Source organism: Rhineura floridana, chromosome 8, assembly GCF_030035675.1.
Source record: "Rhineura floridana isolate rRhiFlo1 chromosome 8, rRhiFlo1.hap2, whole genome shotgun sequence".
In the NCBI taxonomy this organism is placed as follows: domain Eukaryota; kingdom Metazoa; phylum Chordata; class Lepidosauria; order Squamata; family Rhineuridae; genus Rhineura; species Rhineura floridana.
Genome location: NC_084487.1, coordinates 3,249,686 through 3,272,312, shown reverse-complemented (window position 1 = coordinate 3,272,312; position 22,627 = coordinate 3,249,686). Strand labels below are relative to the sequence as shown.

Genomic DNA, 22,627 nt, shown 5'->3' with positions numbered 1-22,627 from the left:
AAAAGATAACAGAGATGGTGCCTGTCTAATATTTAAGGGGAGGGTGTTCCACAGGGTAGGTGCCGCCACACTAAAGGTCCTCTTCCTATGTTGTGCAGAAAGGACCTCCTGATAAGATGATATCTGCAGGAGGCCCTCACCTGCAGAGCACGGTGATCAACTGGGCATATAAGGGAAAAGACAGTCTTTCAGGTATCCTGGTCCCAAGCTGTATAGGGCTTTGTACACCAAAACCAGCACCTTCAACTTAGCCTGGTAGGTAATAGGTAGCCAGTGAAATTATTTCAGCAGCAGGGTGACATGTTGGTGATACCCTGCCCCAGTGAGCAGTCTTGCTGCCACATTTTGCACCAACTGTAGCTTCCGGACCACCCTCAAGGGCAGCCCCACATAGAGCACATTACTGTAATCCAGCCGGGACGTTAACAGTGCATGGACAAGAGTGACCAGGCTATCCTGGTACAGAAGTGGCCGCAGCTGTTTTACCAACCTAAGCTGGTGAAAGGCACTCCTAGCCACAGAGGTCACCTGGGCCTCTAGCGACAAAGATGGATCCAGGAGCACCCCCAGACAACCCCATCCAAAGCAGGCAACTGACCAATTATCTGAACTCGGGAACCACCAACCCACAGCATCTCTGTCGTGCTAGGATTCAGACAGATTATTGGCCCACTACCAAGTAAGAGTAACAGGGTCGCACTCCCCCTGTCTTTCTCCCGATAAACGTCATCCATCAGGGCAACCAAGGCTGATTCAGTCCCATAACCAGGTCTAAACCCAGACTGGAACAGGTCAAGATAACCTGCTTGATCCAAGAGTACTTGCAATTGCTGCATCACAACCCTCTCAATCACCTTTCCTAAAAAGGGGGTATTCGCGACCGGTAGGTAATTGTTGCAGACCAATGGGTCCAGGGTGGGCTTTTTCAGGAGCGGTTGGATCACTGCCTCTTTCAGGGCAGCTGGAACCACTCCTTCCTGCAATGATGCATTGACCACACCCTCGGTCAAACCCCCTCAGCAAGCTTTAATAAGCCAAGAAGGGCAAGGGTTGAGAGGACACGTTGCTGGCTGCAACAACGCAAGCCACCTTGTCCACATCATCAGACCACATCATCTGAAACTGATCCCAAGAAGTTGCAGCAGATGTTGCACTGGACACCTGGACACCTCACTGGGGACTACAGTAGATTTATTTATTTATTTCATTTATTTCGTTAAACTTATAGACCGCCCCATAGCCGAAGCTCTCTGGGCGGTTCACAAGACAAGAAATACATCAAAAATACAATAACAAGTGACAATATAAAACACATTAAAGTTTAAAATGTTAAAAAATTAAAACAATGTGGATGGGGCATCAAGATTGCTACGGAGGCGAGCAACTTTACCCTCAAAGTGCCTTGCAAAGAATTCACAGTGGGCCTCCAAAGGGTCTAAAACTCCATTTCCTGGAGTTGATGTCAACAGACCCCTGACAATACAGAAAAACCTCCACTTGATGGCTAATTGAGGATGCGATGGTGGCAGAGAAGTGGACCTTCTTTGCCGCCCTCACAGCTGCACAGTAAGCACTGTTATGATGTTTTATGTGTGCCCGATCAGCCTCACAGCATGTCTTTTGCCACTTGCGCTCTAACTGTCATCCAGCCTGTTTCATTACTCTTAGCTCACTGGTGTGCCAAGGTGCAAGCCGAGCTCCACAATGCTGGAGAGGGTGCATGGGGGCAACCATGTGAAGAGCCCGACGTACCTCACTGTTCCACAGCATGACAAGGGCTTCAACAGGGTCACCTGCTCTATCAACTGGGAACTCCCTCAGGGCATTCAGGAATCCTATGGATTCCATTAGTCTCCGGGGGCGGACCATCTTAATCTGTCCACCACCCATGCAGGGGAGGACTGGAGCCATAAGTCTAAACTGTTGCGATTGCGTGTGTAGGTCAGACGTGGTTTGAATCCAAAAGCCGTTTAGAACAGGAATAAGACAGGCCAGGCAAGTTTCATGTAAGAGTCTTTACTAGGCAAAGACATTAGAGACATCTCTCTCCATTGACATTGCTTCCCCCACACTCTGAGATCCTGCCAGTTCCCACCTTATCACACTCTCAGTCAGCCACACTGACCTTGATTGTCTGGAACTCTGTTCTCACAGCTTAACCCTTCTGCTTCAGGTTTCTCTCTCTCTGCTAAAAACCTTGTCTGTGAGTCTCACAACCTGCGTCACTGACCAACAGCCCCCACCTGAGACTTACAGACTACAAAACTTCATGTTACAATTATTACATTTCTACAACATTAACTTTTCATTACAAATACATTTCAGTACATGGTTTGTTTTCTTACAGTTTCTATTTACAGTTTCAGTTCAGTTCAGTTTCTCTTTATTCTTTATTTACACAAGTTTCACAGATTCATGTTTGTTCACTTTTATTTGACAATACATTTACATTTCATTCTTCAACACAAAACTTCCACATTAGATCCATTGTTTCTTTATCTATTGGTCCCTCTTTTTCCCATTCTACTGGAATTTCATCTGTTTCATTATTCTGTTGTGTAACATTAAATGCAAATCTCTGAGGAGGTTGACCTTTCGTTTTTCTCTCTGATTTCCTGACCGTATCTATTTCCATTTCTTCTTCACTCTCAATTTTACTCGGACCAGCACCACTAGTACTTGGTATTTCTGTATCATGTGTTGTTATGTCTTCACCTCTCAGTCTTTTAACAGTACGTTTGCCACTATGAATTAAATCTTTTAATGCAGTTTTTAATGGAATTTGCTGCCCGAAAGGAACATCAGCAGCTTCCTGTTTGCTTTCACTCTCTAGAATCACTGTTTGACTGTCTCTCCAAGGTTTATCTATCACCTTTATGTTTCTGCTTAACACTACTTGTTGTTTCTCAGGTAACCAAACTCTATAATATGAATTCTGAAATCCCAAAATGCGTCCTGCCTGCTCTCTTGACTGTTTTGCAACATGTACCCAGCATTTTGCCCCAAAACGTTCTATGTGTTTCACCCTGGGTTTTCTTCCAGTCAGTTTCTCATAGGGAGACATGCCTATTGTTCTGTGCATTAGGCGGTTCTGAATATAAACAGTGTACAGAATACATTCACCCCAATAAGTGTTATTCATATCAGCATCTGCTAGCATTGCTCTCAATGAATCCTGCAATGACCGGTTCCTCCTCTCTGCCATTCCGTTGGAGGATGGGCTGAAGGGAGCAGTTAGACTTTGAATTATCCCCTTCTTTTCCAAATATGTTTGAAATGAATTGCTGGTAAATTCACCACCTCTATCTGATCTGATATTTTTGATAACAACCCCATGTTGTGTTTCTGTTCTCTGTATGAATGCCTTTAATTTCTCTTCTGCATCACTTTTCTTTTTCAATAAGAACACATGTGTAAATCTGGAGAAATCATCCACAATCACTAAATAAAACCTTGCTCCACCTTTTGAGCACTGAAAAGGTCCAGCTAAATCCACATGTATGAGCTGATAGGGTTCTGTAGTCGTGCTTTCACAGCTCTTATTTACTGGATTTACAGTCATTTTTGTTTTATAACATACCTCACACTCATCCACATGCTCACAGTGTTTTAACTTCAAATCTTGACTATATTTTGGGGTGTTTTGTATCTTTTGGAAATGGGCGTGTGCCAGTTTTCTGTGCCATTCATGGACACAATTATCATGTTTCTCTTTATTTACTGCTATCCAAGCACACATGTCTTTATCAAGCTTGCACGCAACCATAAACATATTGTTCTGTAATTTCCCTTGCATGCATATTTCACCATCTTTTCTCACAAAACATCTATCCCCTTCAAATGTAACTTTACAACCTATTTGAGCCAATTTTCTCACTGATAGAATGTTATATTTTAAACCAGAAATCAATAATACATCTGTTAAAATTCCCAAATTACCCATCTTCAGCGTTCCTCTCGCAGCCGCGTCCTGAGTTGATCCGTCAGCCAGATAAAGCTTCTCCTGCATCGGCTTTGAAGTGTAAAATAAACTAGAGTCTGTGATTATGCAATTAGACGCTCCACTGTCAAGAAGCCATTTAGAGTTAATGAGTTTATTGCTCTCCTTAGAAACAAAGTTCACGCTTGCTCTCTGACTTTCAAAGTTTCTGTTATTCCTCTTCTTTAAACAATGTCTCTGTATATGCCCACGTGATCCACAAAAATAACATGTTTTAGTCTCTTCCCTGCTTCTTTGATTTTGTTTTTGTACAGACACAGTCTCAGTTTCTTTTAATTCTATTTTCTTGTTCTCTTGTCTCCTATACCACTCTTGTTGAAGTTTCTGTTCCACAAAGTCCAAAGTTAGATTCCCGTCAGGTTGACTTTCCAGACCAGCGACCAGCACGTCCCATTTTTGATCAAATGAAGATAACAGGAGATAAACCATCTGTAAGTCATTATGATGAACGCCTCGATCTTGGAGCTCAGCATTTAATCTACGAAATTCAGCCAAATGCTCTTCCATAGTCATCTCATCTGTAAAACGCATCTGATATAGCTTCCGTGCTAAACACAGCCTGCTTCCCGCAGTTTGCTGTACATGCGCGGCTCTTAACTTTTCCCACATCTGATTAGCTGTCGGCTCATTACTCACCAGCAACAGTTGTGAATCTGATAGCCCCAGAGTAATAAAAGCCTTCGCTTTCTCGTCTTTCTTCAGCCACGCTGCTGAAGGAGCTGCCGGAGGGGAGTTTTCCACGACATCATTGAAATCCTCTTTAATCAGAACAGCTCTCATTCTCCACTTCCATCTGGAGTAATTTACAGCATTCAGCCTCTCCATCGGCATCCCGGAAGACAGAATTTACAGCCATTTTGCCCACTCTTACTTGCCTCTTACTTGCACTTTGTTTCTCTCTGCAACAACGCCACTTCACCGGCTCTCGAACCCGCTACCACGCCTCATAATCTGGGCCCATAACCCCTGTTGCGATTGCGTGTGTAGGTCAGACGTGGTTTGAATCCAAAAGCTGTTTAGAACAGGAATAAGACAGGCCAGGCAAGTTTCATGTAAGAGTCTTTACTAGGCAAAGACATTAGACACATCTCTCTCCATTGACATTTCTTCCCCCACACTCTGAGTTCCTGCCAGTTCCCACCTTATCACACTCTCAGTCAGCCACACTGACCTTGATTGTCTGGAACTCTGTTCTCACAGCTTAACCCTTCTGCTTCAGGTTTCTCTCTCTCTGCTAAAAACCTTGTCTGTGAGTCTCACAACCTGCGTCACTGACCAACATAAACTTCACCAGGAAATGGACTGACCATGACAGTGGGGTGACATCCACCACCACCCCTATCCCCAGATCACCCCTTCCTCCAACTGGAGTAAAAACTTGGTCGAGGGTGTGCCTTGCCCTATGCATTCGGCCGGTGACAACTTGAGACTGCCCTGTGGTGATTGTGGAGGCCATGAAGTCCCGAGCCAGAACACCAGACGCAGCCTCAGCACGGGCATTGAAATCACCCAGGACTATCGTTCTGGGCAACACCACAGCCAAGATGGCCTCCACAGCTCAGTTAGAGAAGCTGCCGGGCAGCAGGGTGGACGGTACACCGGCAGCAGCCCTAGTTTCCTGTCTCCTTGGCCCAACACAAGGGGCAGGCCCTCACAGCCAGCTCCAAGACAGAGTGGTTTCCTGGCGACAGAGATGGAAGTTCTGTAGACCACAGCAACTCCTCCCCCGCCATCCCTGCAGCCTGTGCTGATGTTGCACTGAGTATCCAGGTGGGCAAATCTGGGTCAGATCAACTCCTCCCAGCTCACCCACCCAGGTCTCAGAAATGCACACCAAATTGGCATTTTCATCCACGATCAAATCATGGATGAGTGTGGTCTTATTGTGTACCGATCTGGCATTAAACAACAACACACACAGGCCAGTGGGCACAGCAGATGAGCAAAGAGGAACCCATCCATGGGAGGAGTGGGAGCGATAGCTTTGCCCTCATCTTCTATGGTAATTCACCACTTCCCCATGGCTATACCTTCTACTCATGATCACTGAAATTGGGGTGGCATCACCCACGTTCTTACACTATTGAGGTGGAAATGTGGAGGACTGAGAGATGGAGAGGAGTCAAAATGGACAGACCTCACAAACCCTTTCCCCTCTCGCATCCCGTGCCCAGGCCCCCATTTCCCTTTCAGTCTATTACTTGCCTCCGTTTCCTGAGTCAGGCTCCTTAGCTTGTCAGCAGCACTTTCTGTTTCCTGGGCCTGTCTTTCTTAAAGCCTCTACCAGTCGTGTAGTGGCAAATCCAGAATTTGCAGGCTCCCTTCATGATAGTCAAGTCACATCCCCTCACAGCCACTCCCCCTTCTTAGATTATGCAATAAAATGAGCTTTCAGTCTCTTACTTTGTTGGGAGTATTTTCTCTTAGTGATGCATTGCAATGATCAATGCAGGTCTCCATGTGTTGCCTTCCAGCTTGATCTGCAATTTTCTGTGCACGTAGATGGGCAAATGTACTAAGATGCTGTAAGGTAAGGAACTTCCTTTGCTGAGTTTCCCTTCTTGGTTGCCATACTAAGACTAAAGGGGAGTGTGTTAGCCACTGGCTGACTTGCCTCTTTTCAGTCTGATTGGTTCCAATCAGCAGGAAAGGACACTGAAGACACAGAGACCCTGCTTCCCCAAAAGTAAGGGGTCTAAGACCCCCTCAGACCCTGAACATCTACACCCCTGCCCTCCACTGTTCCTCACCTCTTGGGGAAGCTCCTCCTGTGCCCAGTCCAGCCAACAAGTGTGGTGTGTGTTTGCCTTCCTGTGTCTGAATTCTGATCCACCCTTCTCCACGAGCCACCTACTGACTGTCCTCCCTGTCTTCTTCGGCAGGTGCAAATGCAGGTGTTTGCCCAGGAGGGTGGATGACCTTCCAGAGCCACTGCTATGGAGTCTTCCATGAAAAGCTAACCTGGAAAGCTGCAGAGGTAAGGAGCAATTTGAGCATTTCTTGTATGCAGGATAGAAGGGTAGAAAATTATGCATGGCAGAAATTATGGATTAAGAATTATGCATGGAGAAAGTGGACAGAGAAAAGTTTTTCTCCCCTCTCATAACGCTAGTGCTGGCTGGGGCAGATGGGAGGTGTAGGCCAAACTTCAGGACCAGGTTGATGAAGGCTGCTGTAATGTAATGTAATGGTCCCAGGCTGTGGTCTGAAGGCACATGAGGCCAGCTCAGCAGGGTCAGGTCTGGTGGGAGACCGCCTGAGAACTGTATGTAAGCCGCCTTGGGTTTCATGTAGAAAGAAAGGTGGGGTATAAATGATATAAATAAATTAATAATAAATAATGTGAGTGCAGATATGGACCAGCTGAAGAGGGTGTGGAAGGAAAGAGGCATGCGCCAATCTGCACGGCCCCAGATTCTTGTTTTACAAGAGTTGGCACTTCGCCCTCATGCAGTATTGGCAGTAAACTAAACAGATCCTGGTTCCTTGAGTTTTAAGAACATAAAGAAAAGCCTGTTGGATTAGGCCAAGGTGGCTCATCTAGCCCAGCCGCCTGTTCTCACAGTGGTCAGCCAGATGCCCATGATGGGAAGCCCAAAAGCAGGACCTGAGTGCAAAATGCACTCTGCCCTCCTGCGGCTTCCAGTCTGCTGCCTCTGACTATGGATGCAGAGCATAGTCATCGTGGCTAATAGCCACTGACAATCTTATCCTAATTCCTTTTTAAAAGGCATCGAAGTTGGTGGCCATCACTGCCTCCTGTGGGAGCAAATTCCATAGTTTAACTGGGTGAAAAAAGTACTTTGTTTTGTCTGTCCTGAATCTTCCAGCGTTCAGCTTCACTGGATACCCCAGGCTGGTTCTAGTGTTATGCGAGAGGGAGAAAAACTTTTCTCTATCCACTTTCTCCACGCCATGCATGATTTTATGCACTTCCATCATGTCGCCTCTGACTCGCCTTCTCTCTCTCTCTCAGGAGGAATGCCGGTCCTATGGCCACAAGGGCCACCTTGCCTCCATCCTTAACTGGGCAGAGGCAGACGTGGTGGCCACACACATTGTGAAGAACCATAAAGACATAGGACATGTCTGGATCGGACTGAACGACCACTGGGGGGTAAATGCCCAGGCCTTTCTTCTCCTTTATAGGGTAGAGGGTTGGACCGACGGTGACATTTCCCCAAGAAACAAAGAAGAGGAGACAAGGAGAAGAAGCAGGAAGGGGAGAAGGCAAAGAGCCTAGTGGGTGCATTAAAAGAGTTTTATTTTTTTTTATTATTTAGTTGCATTTCTAAACCGCCCTATAGCTAGCAGCTCCCAGGGCGGTGTACAGTTTATTGGCATCCCTCCTCAAAAGGCATCATGAGGAAATAGGGTTGCCAGGTTCAGGGCCTGATCCTGATCCTGTATCTTTGTTGTTGTTGTTATGTGCCTCCAAGTCGACTACGACTTATGGCGACCCTATGAATCAGTGACCTCCAAGAGCATCTGTCATGAACCACCCTGTTCAGATCTTGTAAGTTCAGGTCTGTGGCTTCCTTTACGGAATCAATCCATCTCTTGTTTGGCCTTCCTCTTTTTCTACTCCCTGCTGTTTTTCCCAGCATTATGGTCTTTTCTAGTGAATCATGTCTTCTCATGATGTGTCCAAAGTATGATAACCTCAGTTTCATCATTTTAGCTTCTAGTGATAGTTCTGGTTTGATTTGTTCTAACACCCAATTATTTGTCTTTTTTGCAGTCCATGGTATCCGCAAAGCTCTCCTCTAACACCACATTTCAAATGCGTTGATTTTTCTCTTATCAGCTTTTTTCCCTGTCCAAATTTCACATCCATACATGGAGATCGGGAATACCATGGTCTGAATGATCCTGACTCTGGTGTTCAGTGATACATTCTTGCATTTGAGGACCTTTTCTAGTTCTCTCACAGCTGCCCTCCCCAGTCCTAGCCTTCTTCTGATTTCTTGACTATTGTCTCCATTTTGGTTAATGACTGTGCCAAGATATTGATAATCCTTGATAAGTTCAATGTCCTCATTGTCAACTCTAAAGTTGCATAAATCTTCTGTTGTCATTACTTTAGTCTTTTTGACATTCAGCTGTAGTCCTGCTTTTGTGCTTTCCTCTTTAACTTTTATCAGCATTCGTTTCAAATCATTACTGGTTTCTGCTAGTAGTATGGTATCGTCTCCATATCTTAAATTATTGATATTTCTCCCTCCAATTTTCACACCTCCTTCTTGGTCCAATCCTGCTTTCCGTATGATATGTTCTGCGTATAGATTAAATAAATAGGGTGATAAAATGCACCCCTTTCTCACACCCTTTCCGATGGGGAACCAATCGGTTTCTCCATATTCTGCCCTTACAGTAGCCTCTTGTCCAGAGTATAGGTTGCGCATCAGGACAATCAGATACTGTGGCACCCCCATTTCTTTTAAAGCATTCCATAGTTTTTCATGATCTACACTGTCAAAGGCTTTGCTGTAATCTATAAAGCACAGGGTGATTTTCTTCTGAAATTCCTTGGTCCGTTCCATTATCCAACGTATGTTTGCGATATGATCTCTGGTACCTCTTCCCTTTCTAAATCCAGCTTGGACGTCTGGCATTTCTCGCTCCATATATGGCAAGAGCCTTTGTTGTAGGATCTTGAGCATTACTTTACTTGCATGGGATATTAAGGCAATAGTTCGATAATTACTGCATTCCCGACTTCCGGGAAGGGTGACTTCACTTGTGCCTGCTTTTGGGACGGGCTCCTGCCTCAAAAGAAGCTTATTCAGATATAAATCAGTCAGAACATTTTTTTTTTTGACTGATGAAATTTCTCCCGGGCAGGGAGAAACGTAGAGATCAACCTCAAAGCCTGTTTTTGTTGGGAGGACTGGATTTCATTAATTTATGAGATAAGGTCCAGCCAACAATGCCGGACGGACTTTCTAACAAGCTCTATCTGCTTAAGCGATACGTTTATCTTTTCTTCAAAGAGAGAACGGACTAACAGGCAAGCACCCTTCTTTCTATTATTTTTTTTACTTGGTTTAAATTGTTGTAGCAAAAGGAGATTTGTCAGATTGATCGGCTTTGGACAACTTCTGGGTGAGATATAGCTCTTCTCTGTTATTCACGAAATTAACAGCTTATCTCTGTTTCTGTCGCAAAAAGCTGTCCTGGAAGTGCATTCTAAAGATAATAAACAGAAGAGGGATTTCTATTCCTGATTTCTATTCCGAGGAATATTATATTGTCTGGGACTATTCTTTTTTTGGTCTATTTTATTTTGACGAATCTGCTTCTTCACGACGCCACTAACTGTTTTGATGCTGGGAACTAAATTTGTTTTGCATTCTTGCACAAGAGAGATAAGGCAGGTTGCTCTGTTTATACTGTGATGTCATCAAGCCTGGAATATTAACCCAATTGTTGCTGAAATAAGAAGTGGTTCTTCTTTATTTTTGTTTTGCTTTGTTTTCGTGGTTTTAAAAATGGCAATCAAGAAAGTGGCTGAGAATCTGGAAGTAATTATGTTTCAGAAAATAATGGATGAGATTGAGATAACGAAACAAACCCTGCGACAGGGTAGTAAGGAGCTGAAAATTGAACTGAGCAAAATGACGCAGGAGCTTAAAGAAATAGGGGACCCTGTGAGAGAGGAGAATGAGATCAGAGATGAGAAAAGAAAAAATAAAGGGAAGATACAAGCCCTGGAGATTGGAACAAATGTGGAATTGGAAAAAGATCTGGAGTTTATGGATTTTAGAAATAAAATCTACTGTTTGGAATTCAACGTTATCTCTGAAGAAATTAATGAAGATATTAGAGATAAAGTTATCAATGGCTTGGATAATCTTCTGGACTGGAATGATGTGATGGAGCTTGATATAGAGAAAATCTATGGAATTAACTGCAGCCATGTGACAATGGAAAAACTCTTAAGAGATGAGCCAGTGCATTTTGTAAAAAAGAAGAACACAGATATGACTTTACAACAGTATTTCAGCAACTTATTCAGAATGGATGGCAAGAAAATATTTGGGATAGAGGAAATTCCCATCAGACTCTTATTATATGACTATGGCTACAACAGCAAGATTATTATGGAATACTGATAATGGAAGATTGGACACTGAAATTACTGGACTTAACAGGACTATTGAAGATGGAAGATGGAACTAATAGGGATAATGGAATAATGGCTATTGAAATTATTGGACCTAACAGATTCTGATGAGATGGATTAATCGAAATGTTTATTTGGACTATGGTTATGACAATAAGATTATTATAATTATTAACGAGATGGATTAATTGACACGTTTATTTGGAGAAAAATTGATAGATATATTTCTTAAAGAATTGAAACCTCTCTTTGACTTTTTGTGGAAAGAATAAAGTAATGTTTATGAGATTTGATGATTAATTAAGATAACTACTGGAGGAAAGTGATTTTATAATATGATTTAAGAGACAGGATTGTTATATATTGTAGACCTATAACTGATTTGATATGTGACAAATGGGAAGTCAACATTTTATTTTATTTTATTTTTTTGTTTAATCATTTTTGTTTTGTTTTGTTTTTTGTCTTTGAATGTTTTATGATTTTGTTTTCTATGTTTTATGAAGATTTGAATAAAAATTATTGTAAAAAAAAAAAAAAAAGATAATTACTGCATTCCCTGGGATCCCCTTTCTTTGGAATTGGGATGTATATGGAACGCTTCCAGTCTGCGGGCCATTGTTTAGTTTTCCATATTTCTTGACAGATTTTAGTCAAAATTTGGACTGATTCAGTCTCAGTAGCTTGTAGCAACTCTATTGGTATGCCGTCTATTCCTGGTGATTTGTTTCTTCCAAGAATTTTAAGAGCAGCTTTCACCTCACATTCTAAAATTTCTGGTTCTTCATCATATGGTTCCTCCGTGAATGAATCTGTCATCCTGGCATCTCTTTTATAGAGTTCTTCAGTGTATTGCTTCCATCTTCCTTTTATTTCATCTCGGTCAGTCAGTGTGTTACCCTGTTGATTATTCAACATCCCTACTCTTGGTTTAAATTTCCCTTTCATTTCTCTAATCTTTTGGAACAGGGCTCTTGTTCTACCCTTTTTGTTGTCCTCTTCTATTTCTGTACAGTAACTATTGTAATAATTCTCTTTGTTCCTACGTACTAGACGCTGTATTGTTGCATTTAGGGTTCTGAGTGTGTTTCTATCTCCTTTTGCTTTTGCTTTCCTTCTCTCTTTAACCATTTGAAGAGTTTCTTCAGTCATCCATTGGAGTCTTTCTCTCTTTTTAACTAGAGGTATTGTCTTTTTGCATTCTTCTCTGATAACGTCTCTGACTTCATTCCATAGTTCTTCTGGTTCTCTGTCAACTAAGTTTAAAGCCTCAAACCTGTTCCATATTTGATCTTTATATGCTTCTGGGGTGTTATTTAAATTGTATTTTGGCGTTATGATTGCTTTGTTGGTCTTCTTTAGCTTTACTCTGATTTTCGATACGACCAGTTCATGATCTGTACCGCAGTCTGCTCCTGGTCTTGTTTTTGCAGAAAGTATGGAACTTCTCCACCTTCTGCTACCAATTCTATAATCAATTTGATTCCTATATTGACCATTTGGTGATGTCCATGTGTATAATCTTTAGGAGAAGAGAAAGTCAGCCAAGTGCAGGTGTTCTTGCAACACAACTCTGTAATGGGAAAAAACACAAGGTGGAATTCTCCCTTCCCCCTGCACAACTTTTAAAGATACAGAAGACCTCTTGGTTGCCAGGCCCAGCCTCCAAGAGGTCTGTATCTTTAAAAGTTGTGCAGGGGGAAGGGAGAATTCCACCTTGTGGTTTTTCCCATTACAGTGTTGCAAGAACACCTGCCCTTGGCTGACTTTCTCTTCTCTGAAAGATACAGGTCTGGCAACCCTAGATCCAACGTGGCAACTTTGATGTTTTTATTAAGTCTTCACTTGCACTCAAACAGTACTTGGGAGGGGCAGCAGGTTGGCAAAAGCTGCTTCAGTTGGGTCCATCTAAGGCTCTCTTGAATGGCTCTGGGCTGGTCAGATTCTGAGTTCTTAAGGAGCTGGTGGACATTGATTAAGAAGCCATTGATATCAAAAGCTGCTAATTGTGATGGCTGTATATTACCTCCAGTTTCAGAGGCAGCATGTTTCTGAATACCAGCTCCTGCTGAGGGACACATGTGGTTTCCAACGGGGACATCTCATTGACCGCTGTGAGAACAGGATACTGGACTAGATGGGTCCCCTTTGGTTTGATGCAGCTGCAGGACTCTTCTTGTCATGTTTTTATGATAGCTGATGACAAAGTCCTGGAATCTCCCACACTGAGTTCTGGCCATGAGGCCAAGCAATAAGACACAAATCATGCTGTGTCATGCTTCATAAGAGCACCAGAAGAGCCTGCCTGCTGGACCAGGCCAAAGTGGGCACATCTAGTCCAGCATTCAGGTCTCACAGTGGCCAGCCAGAGGCTGAGAACTGCGAAACTGCACATGCTTAGAGTGTGTGTTGCATATTGTTCTTGTATATTTGTAACTTGCTTTTCCTCCCAGGAGCTCAAGGCTGTGTGCATTGTCCTCCCCTCCTGCATTTTATCTTTAACAGCCCTGTGAGGTAGGTTAGGCTGAGACGTCGTAGTTCGGATACCAAAACTGTGAAACTGCACATACTTAAGCATATTTCCTTTGGTTGTTATTTATCAGGGCTGGAAAACTTTTCTTTTTGGTTGTGGTATTTTGCTGTAAATATCAGGACTATGGAATGTTGCAATTAAAGTGGGGGGGAGCTGTTTCTCTGGCTTTGTGCATGCTTATTTTTCTTTACATGATCTGTGAAGGACATTAAATATTTGTATCTTGCTTTTCCTCCCAGGAAAGTTCGTGTACGTCAGCTTCCCCTCCTCCCCTTGTTATCTTTGCCACAGCCCTGTCCAGTTAGGCTAGGCTAAGTTAATCACTCTTTCTTTATTATGGGTCATGACCAGCATTGGCTAGGTTAATATATGTACACAAGCAGCAGTTCTTGCTAAGAGATTGCCGGGGAGGGGGGTGCAAGGGGCCCAATCCACGTACAGTGTACAAGGCCAAGAAATCTTGTTGGCATCTCTGGGCGTGCTCCCTCCAACAGATGAGGCAGAACGCAACCATTGTGGCTGTTAGCCATTGTCAGTCTTATCCTCCATGAATTGGTCTATTCTTCTTCGAAAGGCATCCACGTTGGTTGCCATCATGACATTTTATGGTTACAAATGCCATAATTTTAACTTTGCCCTTCCAGCATTCAGCTTCAGAAGGGGCCATTCTCTGGCCCTGTGACTTGGCCCTGAAGCTCACCACACGCTCCTCCCCTCAGCAGGACTCTCCTGCCCCTGATTTCTGAGGGGCTGGGCTGGGATCATTGGCATGGGTGGTGAGTGGAAGTTTCTTCTTGTTTCTCCCTGACCCTTTTGCTGTCTCTACAGTTCAGAGTCTTCAAATGGACGGATAATTCCCCACTCAAGTACAAGTCATGGATGAAGTCTAAACCGCAGTTTTTTACACTGACAAAGTACTGTGTCCAGCTAGTGTACTTTAAAGGTGAGGAGAAGGTGAAACCATGTATGCCTGTGAGCTGAAGTATATTGGGGTGATTTAAGATGGGGAAGGGCAATTGTTGAGGGGCAGAGCACCTGCTTGGAATGTAGAAGGTCCCAGGTTTAATCCCCATTGGCATCTCCAAGTGGGGCTGGGAGAGGCTCCCTGCCTGAAACCCCAGAGAGGACCTGCCAGCCAGTGTAGGTAAGAGTAAGTTAGAAGGACCAAGGGTCTGACTCAGTGTAAGAAAGCTGCCTACGTTCCTAAAGTGAGGGTGTACCAGGAATATGGTGAGCTTGATTGATTGACTTAACAGGGGCAACAGCTTGTCCCAGGCGATGGTCTGAAGGCACACAAAGCCAGCTCAGGTCTGGTCAGTGCCTGGATGGGAGACCACCTGGGAACCATATGGAAGCCGCCTTGGGTTTCTAGCATGAGAGAAAGGTGGGGCATAAATGTAATAAATAAATAAACAACTTGGCTAAGCACTGTTGAAGTGTTATGTTTTGTCCTTATGTATATCTCCCCATAACTCCTCACCTGCAGTCCCAACTCTGCCTTAAAGCTATTCGGTTTAATTGAGATAGAAACAGTTTAGGAGTTCTATCTCTTAGCAGAGCGTATTCTGCAAAGCGGAATGAGAATTAACCAGCCCACCTTTCCCTCATACAGACTAGCTGAATAAAAGCAACAGAGACAGTCTTCTTTGATAAAAAGTATCAAGAATGTTTTCTCACGGCCTTTTGTATGTTCAGGAAACACAGGCTCTAGCTTGGAGAGAAAAGATGGAAGTAGGTAGTAGTTTTTAGTCCATGATTGGGATCATCTGGCCTGTGGAGGCATCTCTCTCCTGTGGTTTAATGGAGGAAATGCAAACAGAGGAGAACAACTCTTTTAACCAAGAAGAGGAAAAGAAGGAGGAAGGTAACACCTGTCAACAGGAAGTTACACCACAGTAAACATGCATTGAGGTATCCCCAAATTCCAGCTAGAAGGGAGATCTCCCTTGTAACGGATGCAAGCTCGCTTATCCCAGCAAAATGTGTGGTGCAAAGCATGCTCTAAGGCATATTAGGTGTGTTATGTAGCACAGTGGGGAAAGGCTTCATATGGGTGGGAAAGAAAAAGGTGAGTATCCCTCCCTCCCTGCCTGCGTCCCTCCACACACACAAGCACATGACCCGTGAACTGCAAGGTTCCTGTCCATCATCCCTGAACAGCACTGCAAGGTTCCTGCCCTTGTCTGGAGCCCTGGAAAGGAGCAGCCCCGTCAGAACAACACAGCAACATCTTGCTGTGGGGCCCACCTTGTCAGTCCTTTTTGAAATGCAACAGATCCCAACAGCTAAAGTGAGCCCAGTCCTCTGCTTCTAAGCATCTTCTGTTAGCTCATGTTTAGCTGAGTCATTCCACAGGTTGGGAATGGGTTAAAATGTTAACAATTAGTGAAGGACACACAGCTGCACCAGATCACAGGGGCTGGCTATAAATTACATACAGAAAGAGCCAGGCTGTGTGCGGGGAAGTAGTAGGAGCGTCTTATGTTGGTGATTGTATTTGTTGACTGCACTTCGATAAAGATTTATGTTACTGGCACGAAGCTGGACTGTGTTGGAGCATTTCATTCATGTTCGCCGACTTACTTGCACCATTTTGGCTGTAAACCTCTGTGTCCTGTGCAGCAAGCTAATTCTGCCTTGCTGGGGCGGGGCACAAGAGCTTAACAAAGGGTTATGGGCCCAGCCATCGAAGCTGAAACAACGATCTTGTGAGGCTGTGCAACAGGCAGAGAATTAGAAAGTGCAACAGAACTAGACAGCCGAGAAGGGTGAGAAGGATGGCAGCGTTTGGAAGCGCGTCTTTTCCCTTGGAGAGGCTGGGGAGCACCAACTACTCCTACTGGAAGGTAAAGACTGAAATGTTACTGGTGAAGGAGGGTGTCTGGCACACTGTTGCAGAAGACCCCCCAGTAGCCCCACCGGCAGAGTGGATAAGAGCAGCAGAGAAAGCTAAAGCTCTGCTTATCCTAGCTCTGGAGAATGAACAGTTAATACATGTCAGAGGCTTAAACACAGCAAAGGAAGTTTGGAATGTTTTACGTGCTGTACATGTGAGAAAAACTGCAGGCTCTAAAGTTTTACTTGCTAAAAGACTGTACCAGACCCGTTACAAAGAGGGAGAGTCCATGCAGAGGCATTTACAGAACTTACAACGTTTGTTTGCCGAACTGCAAGAAATGGACATGCAGCATACACAGGAACAGATGGCATATATTACGCTGTCTACTCTTAATGATTCCTGGGAAGGAGTGATAAGTGCGTTGGAAAGTCTCCCAGACGAGGACCTCAGTATGACGTACATCACAAACAAACTACTTCAAGAAGCAGAACACCGACAAGAGAAAAGTAAACAGAGCAACAAAGAAAACCCGGAGCGGAATGCGCAAGGACCGATGGCGTATGGAGTGAAACGTTGCTACGGATGCGGCTCCACAACTCATCTACGCAGACAATGCCAAGCCGAGATGAAAAGAAGATTGCAACAAAGTGAGAAAGACCCGTTTAAAGTGCATGTCGTTGGCACAAAAGACAAGGACAATGAACTAAATAACACATCCTGGGCTGTCGACTCGGGAGCAAGTCATTTTCTAGTAAATAATGAGAAACAGTTTAAAAACCTAACCCCAACAAAGAACCAGAACGTTTACTTGGCGGATGGAAGCTGTCGTGAAGTTGAAGGGGTAGGAGTGATATATTTAAAATGTTTAAAAACACTAGTTACAAATGTGCTTTATGTTCCCAGTATGGACAGAAATATTATGTCTGTAGCCAAGTTAAATGCTATGAATTATGTTGTTCACTTTGACAAAGGGAAATGCACAATATCAAAAGGGAATAAGATTTGTGTGATAGGAAAGTTCAAAGAAGCCTTGTTCATAGTAAATGATGAAGCCCCACAATGTGTAACACAGTAAGAAACAAACAAAAGCGTGAAAAATGTATACACTTGTATCATAGAAGATTGGGACATGTAAGTTATGCTACTCTACTAAAAACAATGAAGCATAGTGCAGACTTACAGTTCAAACCTTGTGCGCAGTATGTAGACTGTAATATTTGCAGTGAATGGAAGTCAACAGCGGCTCCCATACACAAAGAAAGGCTAATTAGCACGCAACGGCCATTTCAGTTAATCCACATGGATCTGGCCGGTCCCTTTAAACAGTCAAAAGGAAATGCAAAATTTTATTTTGTGTTGGTCGATGACTATTCGAAATACACGTTTGTTTACCTATTGAAAAACAAAGCCGAAGCCGCAGGGAAGCTTCAACATTTTGTTGAATGGGTAGAGGCGAGATTCAAAACCAGGATAGCTACACTCAGGTCGGATAGAGGAGGGGAATTTCTCTCCACAACTCTGCAAAATTATCTTTACAGGAAAGGGGTAAAACACGAATTAGCTCCTTTTTCACCCCATCAAAACGGAGTGGCAGAGATTTATAACAAATATTTGCAAAACACTGTAAGAGCAATGTTAGGAGACTCTAAACTTACCAGGGATTTCTGGGGTGAATGTGCAATTTATGCTAATTTTCTGTTGAACAGGGTATATAAAAGTACTGTGGATTGTACACCTTATGAAAAGATGTTTAACAGAAAGCCTTATCTCAATCATGTAAAGAAATTTGGAGCAATATGTTGGGCACATATTCCCAAACCTCAACGTAAAGGCAAACAGGGTCCGAGAGCGTTAAAGGGTTACTATCTCGGATTTGAGGGGGCATATCACAGAGTCTGGTTAATGAAAGAAAAACGTTTACTTGTGTGTAGAAGTGTTAAAACGCAGGAGCAAGACTGGGAAGACAGTACACAACATGTAGAAATAAACATAGATAGCACACAAAATGAGCAACAGGAAATAAACTTAAAACCTGATCCCCAGGAAGAGAGAGGAGGGGGAATTGTAGAAACTGCAGAAACTGAAGTTAAACAAGAGGCAGAGGATAGAACAGAGGAATGTCAGAATGTTAAAGAGATAGATCAAAACATAGCACAGACAGAGAGTCCAGAAGTACCAATAGTTGAACCTACACCCATACCAAGGAGATCACAAAGAGCTAATCTGGGGCAACCTCCAGAGAGATTTAAAGTGACGACTGTAAAAGTAAAACAGGAACACAAAACACCAGCAAAGTGTCAGAATGGGGAAGATGACTGGACCGAGCAGGATTACCAAGAATGGTTTGCAATGCTGGATGGGGGTAGAGATTGGCGAGAAAAGTTACATAACATTGTTTAGAAATGCTGACCAAGACATGTAATAAACTGACGTTAATGTTTAATGTAAATGAATGTGAAAATGTAAGTCAAATGGGACTGAGACTGCATGTATATATATATATAAAAAACCTGTATTGAGTATGTGTAACAAGACTACTGTAAATGTACAATGTAAATGTACAATGTAAAATGTAAAATGGATTATGTAAAATGTAAAACACAAAACGAAATGTGAAACTGGAACAGCAGAGCAACAGGATCACCCAACCTGTGAAATGAGGTGGGGGCTGTTAGCTCATGTTTAGCTGAGTCATTCCACAGGTTGGGAATGGGTTCAAATGTTAACAATTAGTGAAGGACACACAGCTGCACCAGATCACAGGGGCTGGCTATAAATTACATACAGAAAGAGCCAGGCTGTGTGCGGGGAAGTAGTAGGAGCGTCTTATGTTGGTGATTGTACTTGTTGACTGCACTTTGATAAAGATTTATGTTACTGGCACGAAGCTGGACTGTGTCGGAGCATTTCATTCCTGTTCGCCGACTTACTTGCACCGTTTTGGCTGTGAATCTCTGTGTCCTGTGCAGCAAGCTAATTCTGCCTTGCTGGGGCGGGGCACAAGAGCTCAACATCTTCTCTGTAACTGAATGTAAAGTGTAGACTGGCTAAAATAATATTAAAAAAGGTTTCTTATTGCAGTGCTGTGTGGATGAACTGTGGAAGTAATTCTTTTCTCTTGCTGTTCTCCCCAAATGCACTTTTTAAATTTTCCTGAAGTAGCTTTAACCAGACTCCACCATCTTTGGGTTTAGGGAGTAAAGTTGCAAGATAAGATGTTGCCCCCTGTTTACAGCTGTAAGCTCCAAAACCTTGACGGCTGACAGAGCAATCTAAGCAATAGGAACCCAGTGTAGGTTACGCCAGGGCAAATTATACGAGTGTAATTTACCCTTATTCCAAACTGTGTCAAGGACAGGGATGGGAGAGAATTTCAATTCGGTTCACATTTCAAGCCAATTTGAAATCTGGATGGGGTTGCACTTCCCCTGAAGGAGCAGGTTCGTATCTTGGGGGTTCTCCTAGAACCATCTCTGTCACTTGAGGCTCAGGTAGCCTCAGTGGCACGGAGTGCCTTCTACCAACTTCGGTTGGTGGCCCAACTATGCCCCTATCTGAACAGGGATAACCTGGCTTCAGTTGTCCATGTTCTGGTAACCTCTAAATTAGATTACTGCAATGCACTCTACGTGGGGCTGCCTTTGAAGAAGGTTTGGAAACTGCAGCTTGTGCAAAATGCAGCGGCCAGATTGGTAACAGGGACCAGACAGTCCGAACATATAAAACCGATTCTGGCCCGCTTGCATTGGCTGCCTGTATGTTTCCGAGCTCAATTCAAGGTGCTGGTTTTGACCTATAAAGCCTTACACGGCTTGGGACCACAATACCTATTGCAGCTCCCTTACTATGGAACACCTTGCCTGTTTCTATTCGTCTAGCTCCATCACTTTTGTGTTTTCGGAAGCAGCTGAAAACCTGGCTTTTTGATTAGGCGGGAGGAGAAATTTATCAGAGCTGTGTAGTCAAAGGTGTGGATTGGTCTTTTGTTTTCTGTGATTTTAATTTGATTTAATTGACTGTTTTGTATTCTGCGTTTTGATATGTATTTGTATCATATTTTTATTGTACGTCGCCTAGAGTGACAGGATTTTACCTACCAGATAGGCGTCTAATAAATTTTAGATAATAATAATAATAATACCTGATGGAACGCCTCTCCCAATACGAACCCACCCGTACATTACGCTCAACATCAAAGGCCCTCCTCTGGGTGCTTCCTCCGAGGGAAGCTGGGAGGGTGGCAACAAGGGAGACGGCCTTCTCAGTGGTGGCCCCCAAATTATGGAATGATCTCCCTGACGAGGTGCACCTGGTGCCAACACTGTTATCTTTTCAGCACCAGGTCAAGACTTTCCTCTTCTCCCAGACATTTTAGCATGTGTTTTAAATTGTTTTTATATTGTTTTAAATTTTAAAGTCGTGTTTTAAATTGTTTTTAAAATATGTGTTTTAAATTGTATATTTGTTTTAATGTTTTTGATTGCTGTAAACCGCACCTCCCTATGTTCCTAAGCACATAGGCATGGAAACACCCAACACCCCCCTTTTTTCCTTCCTTCTAGGTTATAAGGAATGGAAAGATGTTGACTGCGAGCAACGAGCTGCCTACCTGTGCAAGTTCACCTCCATGTGAGAACAGCTGTCCACCAGTTCACTGAGGTCCACAAGTGCAGCAGCACCTCAGACTGATCAAGAGTCCCCTTTCCTTCCAAAGGGACAAGCCCTCTTCAGCCCAGCACCCCATCCGTAGGGATCCGACTTCCTCTGGGCTATGACACCAGGAAACTTTCTTCGTAGCTCTGAGTCTGCCTCTCTCTCCAGCTTATTTACTGTCTTGATTCATTTGGGTTGTCTTCCCCAGTGCACATTAAAGTATCAATAAGGCTATATATTTTTTGCCTAATTTAAAAACAAGATTGTAAGTTGCTTGGCTAGCCTTAGATGTGAGTAGCAATGTGCTAAGTTAGTGGAATCAATGAACTCCAGCAACATTTAATGGTCTGCAACACAGAATTCGGAAGGCTTTGATCCAATAGTTCAGGTTTGGCTAATCACATATAAATATAAAACAAATTAGGAGAAAACAGTTAAAAGCCCATCCATAACTCCACATACCCATATAATCAGCAAAGCAGATACTTACTGAAAAATGCAGCTCATAAAGGCAGGCCCGGCACAGTGGGTGGTCAGGTTGGGCCCTGTCCAAGGGCACCTGCAGCCCAGAAGGGTCCCTGAAGGGCCCCTCCTTAGACTGGGAGGGTGGAACTCCTACTCTGTGATCCTCACCACCATTGGATTGCAGGACCCAGCAACCCAACCCTGCTGTGGATTGCAGAGCGGGAGCTCCCAGACAACACCCCTCAATACAGGCAGCGTGGGCTTAAATAAACCCACCCAGTCCACTTACCTGCTGCGTTGCTGTGTTGGCATCCTAGCATGCTGCACGTGCCTGCCTGCCATCACTCAAGATGGCAGCGGGGGCATCCCTAAGAAGCTGATGCCTCTGCTGCCATCTTGGGTGATGGCAGGCATGCATGCACAACATGCAGGCTGTGCACAGTGACGCACTGCTGTGGGAGGTCGGTGGGGTGGGTGGGCCTGTTTAAGCCCCGTGCTGTCTGCATTACGAAGGAGTGTTGGAGAGTATGATGCTTCAGTCCCATGGCAGGATGGTGCTGGCCTTACATAAAAGGGTTTGTGCCTTGAGTTGAGACAGAGCAAGAATGCTGCTGGTATGTTGCCCACCCTGATGTCCCAGCTGGTGGAGGTCATCTTGGAGGTTATGTCAGAGAATTCCTTTGCTGTTTTACTGAGTAACTTCAACACCCTTTAGTGGCCCAGCATGGGAGTTCATGGCCTCCATGCCAACAATGGGACTATCAATACATCATGGGCCCTTCTCACTTGGCTGGATATGTGCTCATCTTGGTCTTTGCTACAGTGTAGGTTGGCAAAGATGCATTGTGAAGGAGCTTGCAGAAAGTCAATGACGGATCATTCTCTGCTGAAGTTTGGCCTGCAGTCACCAATCCCACTCCCCAGAGGTGTTGAACCCTTTGAGATAGTGCATCTCTGGAGGCTTTTATTGAATCAAATGGATTTGTGAATACTTGGGGGAGGGAAGTACTT

The 22,627-nt window shown here is 43.8% G+C and overlaps 1 protein-coding gene across 1 annotated transcript in view; it reads left to right on the top strand.

Moving 5' to 3' along the window:
- The window catches only part of LOC133363253 (C-type lectin BPL-like), a 28,925-nt gene extending 7,238 nt beyond the window's left edge, over window positions 1-21,687 (top strand). Inside the window, exons 3-6 of the mRNA XM_061582642.1 lie at window positions 6,883-6,977; window positions 7,977-8,117; window positions 14,488-14,602; window positions 21,061-21,687. Coding sequence (XP_061438626.1) covers window positions 6,883-6,977; window positions 7,977-8,117; window positions 14,488-14,602; window positions 21,061-21,131 — 422 coding nt within the window. The 3' untranslated portion in view covers window positions 21,132-21,687. The remainder of the gene's footprint in view (window positions 1-6,882; window positions 6,978-7,976; window positions 8,118-14,487; window positions 14,603-21,060) is intronic.
- The last annotated feature ends 940 nt before the right edge of the window (window positions 21,688-22,627 follow it).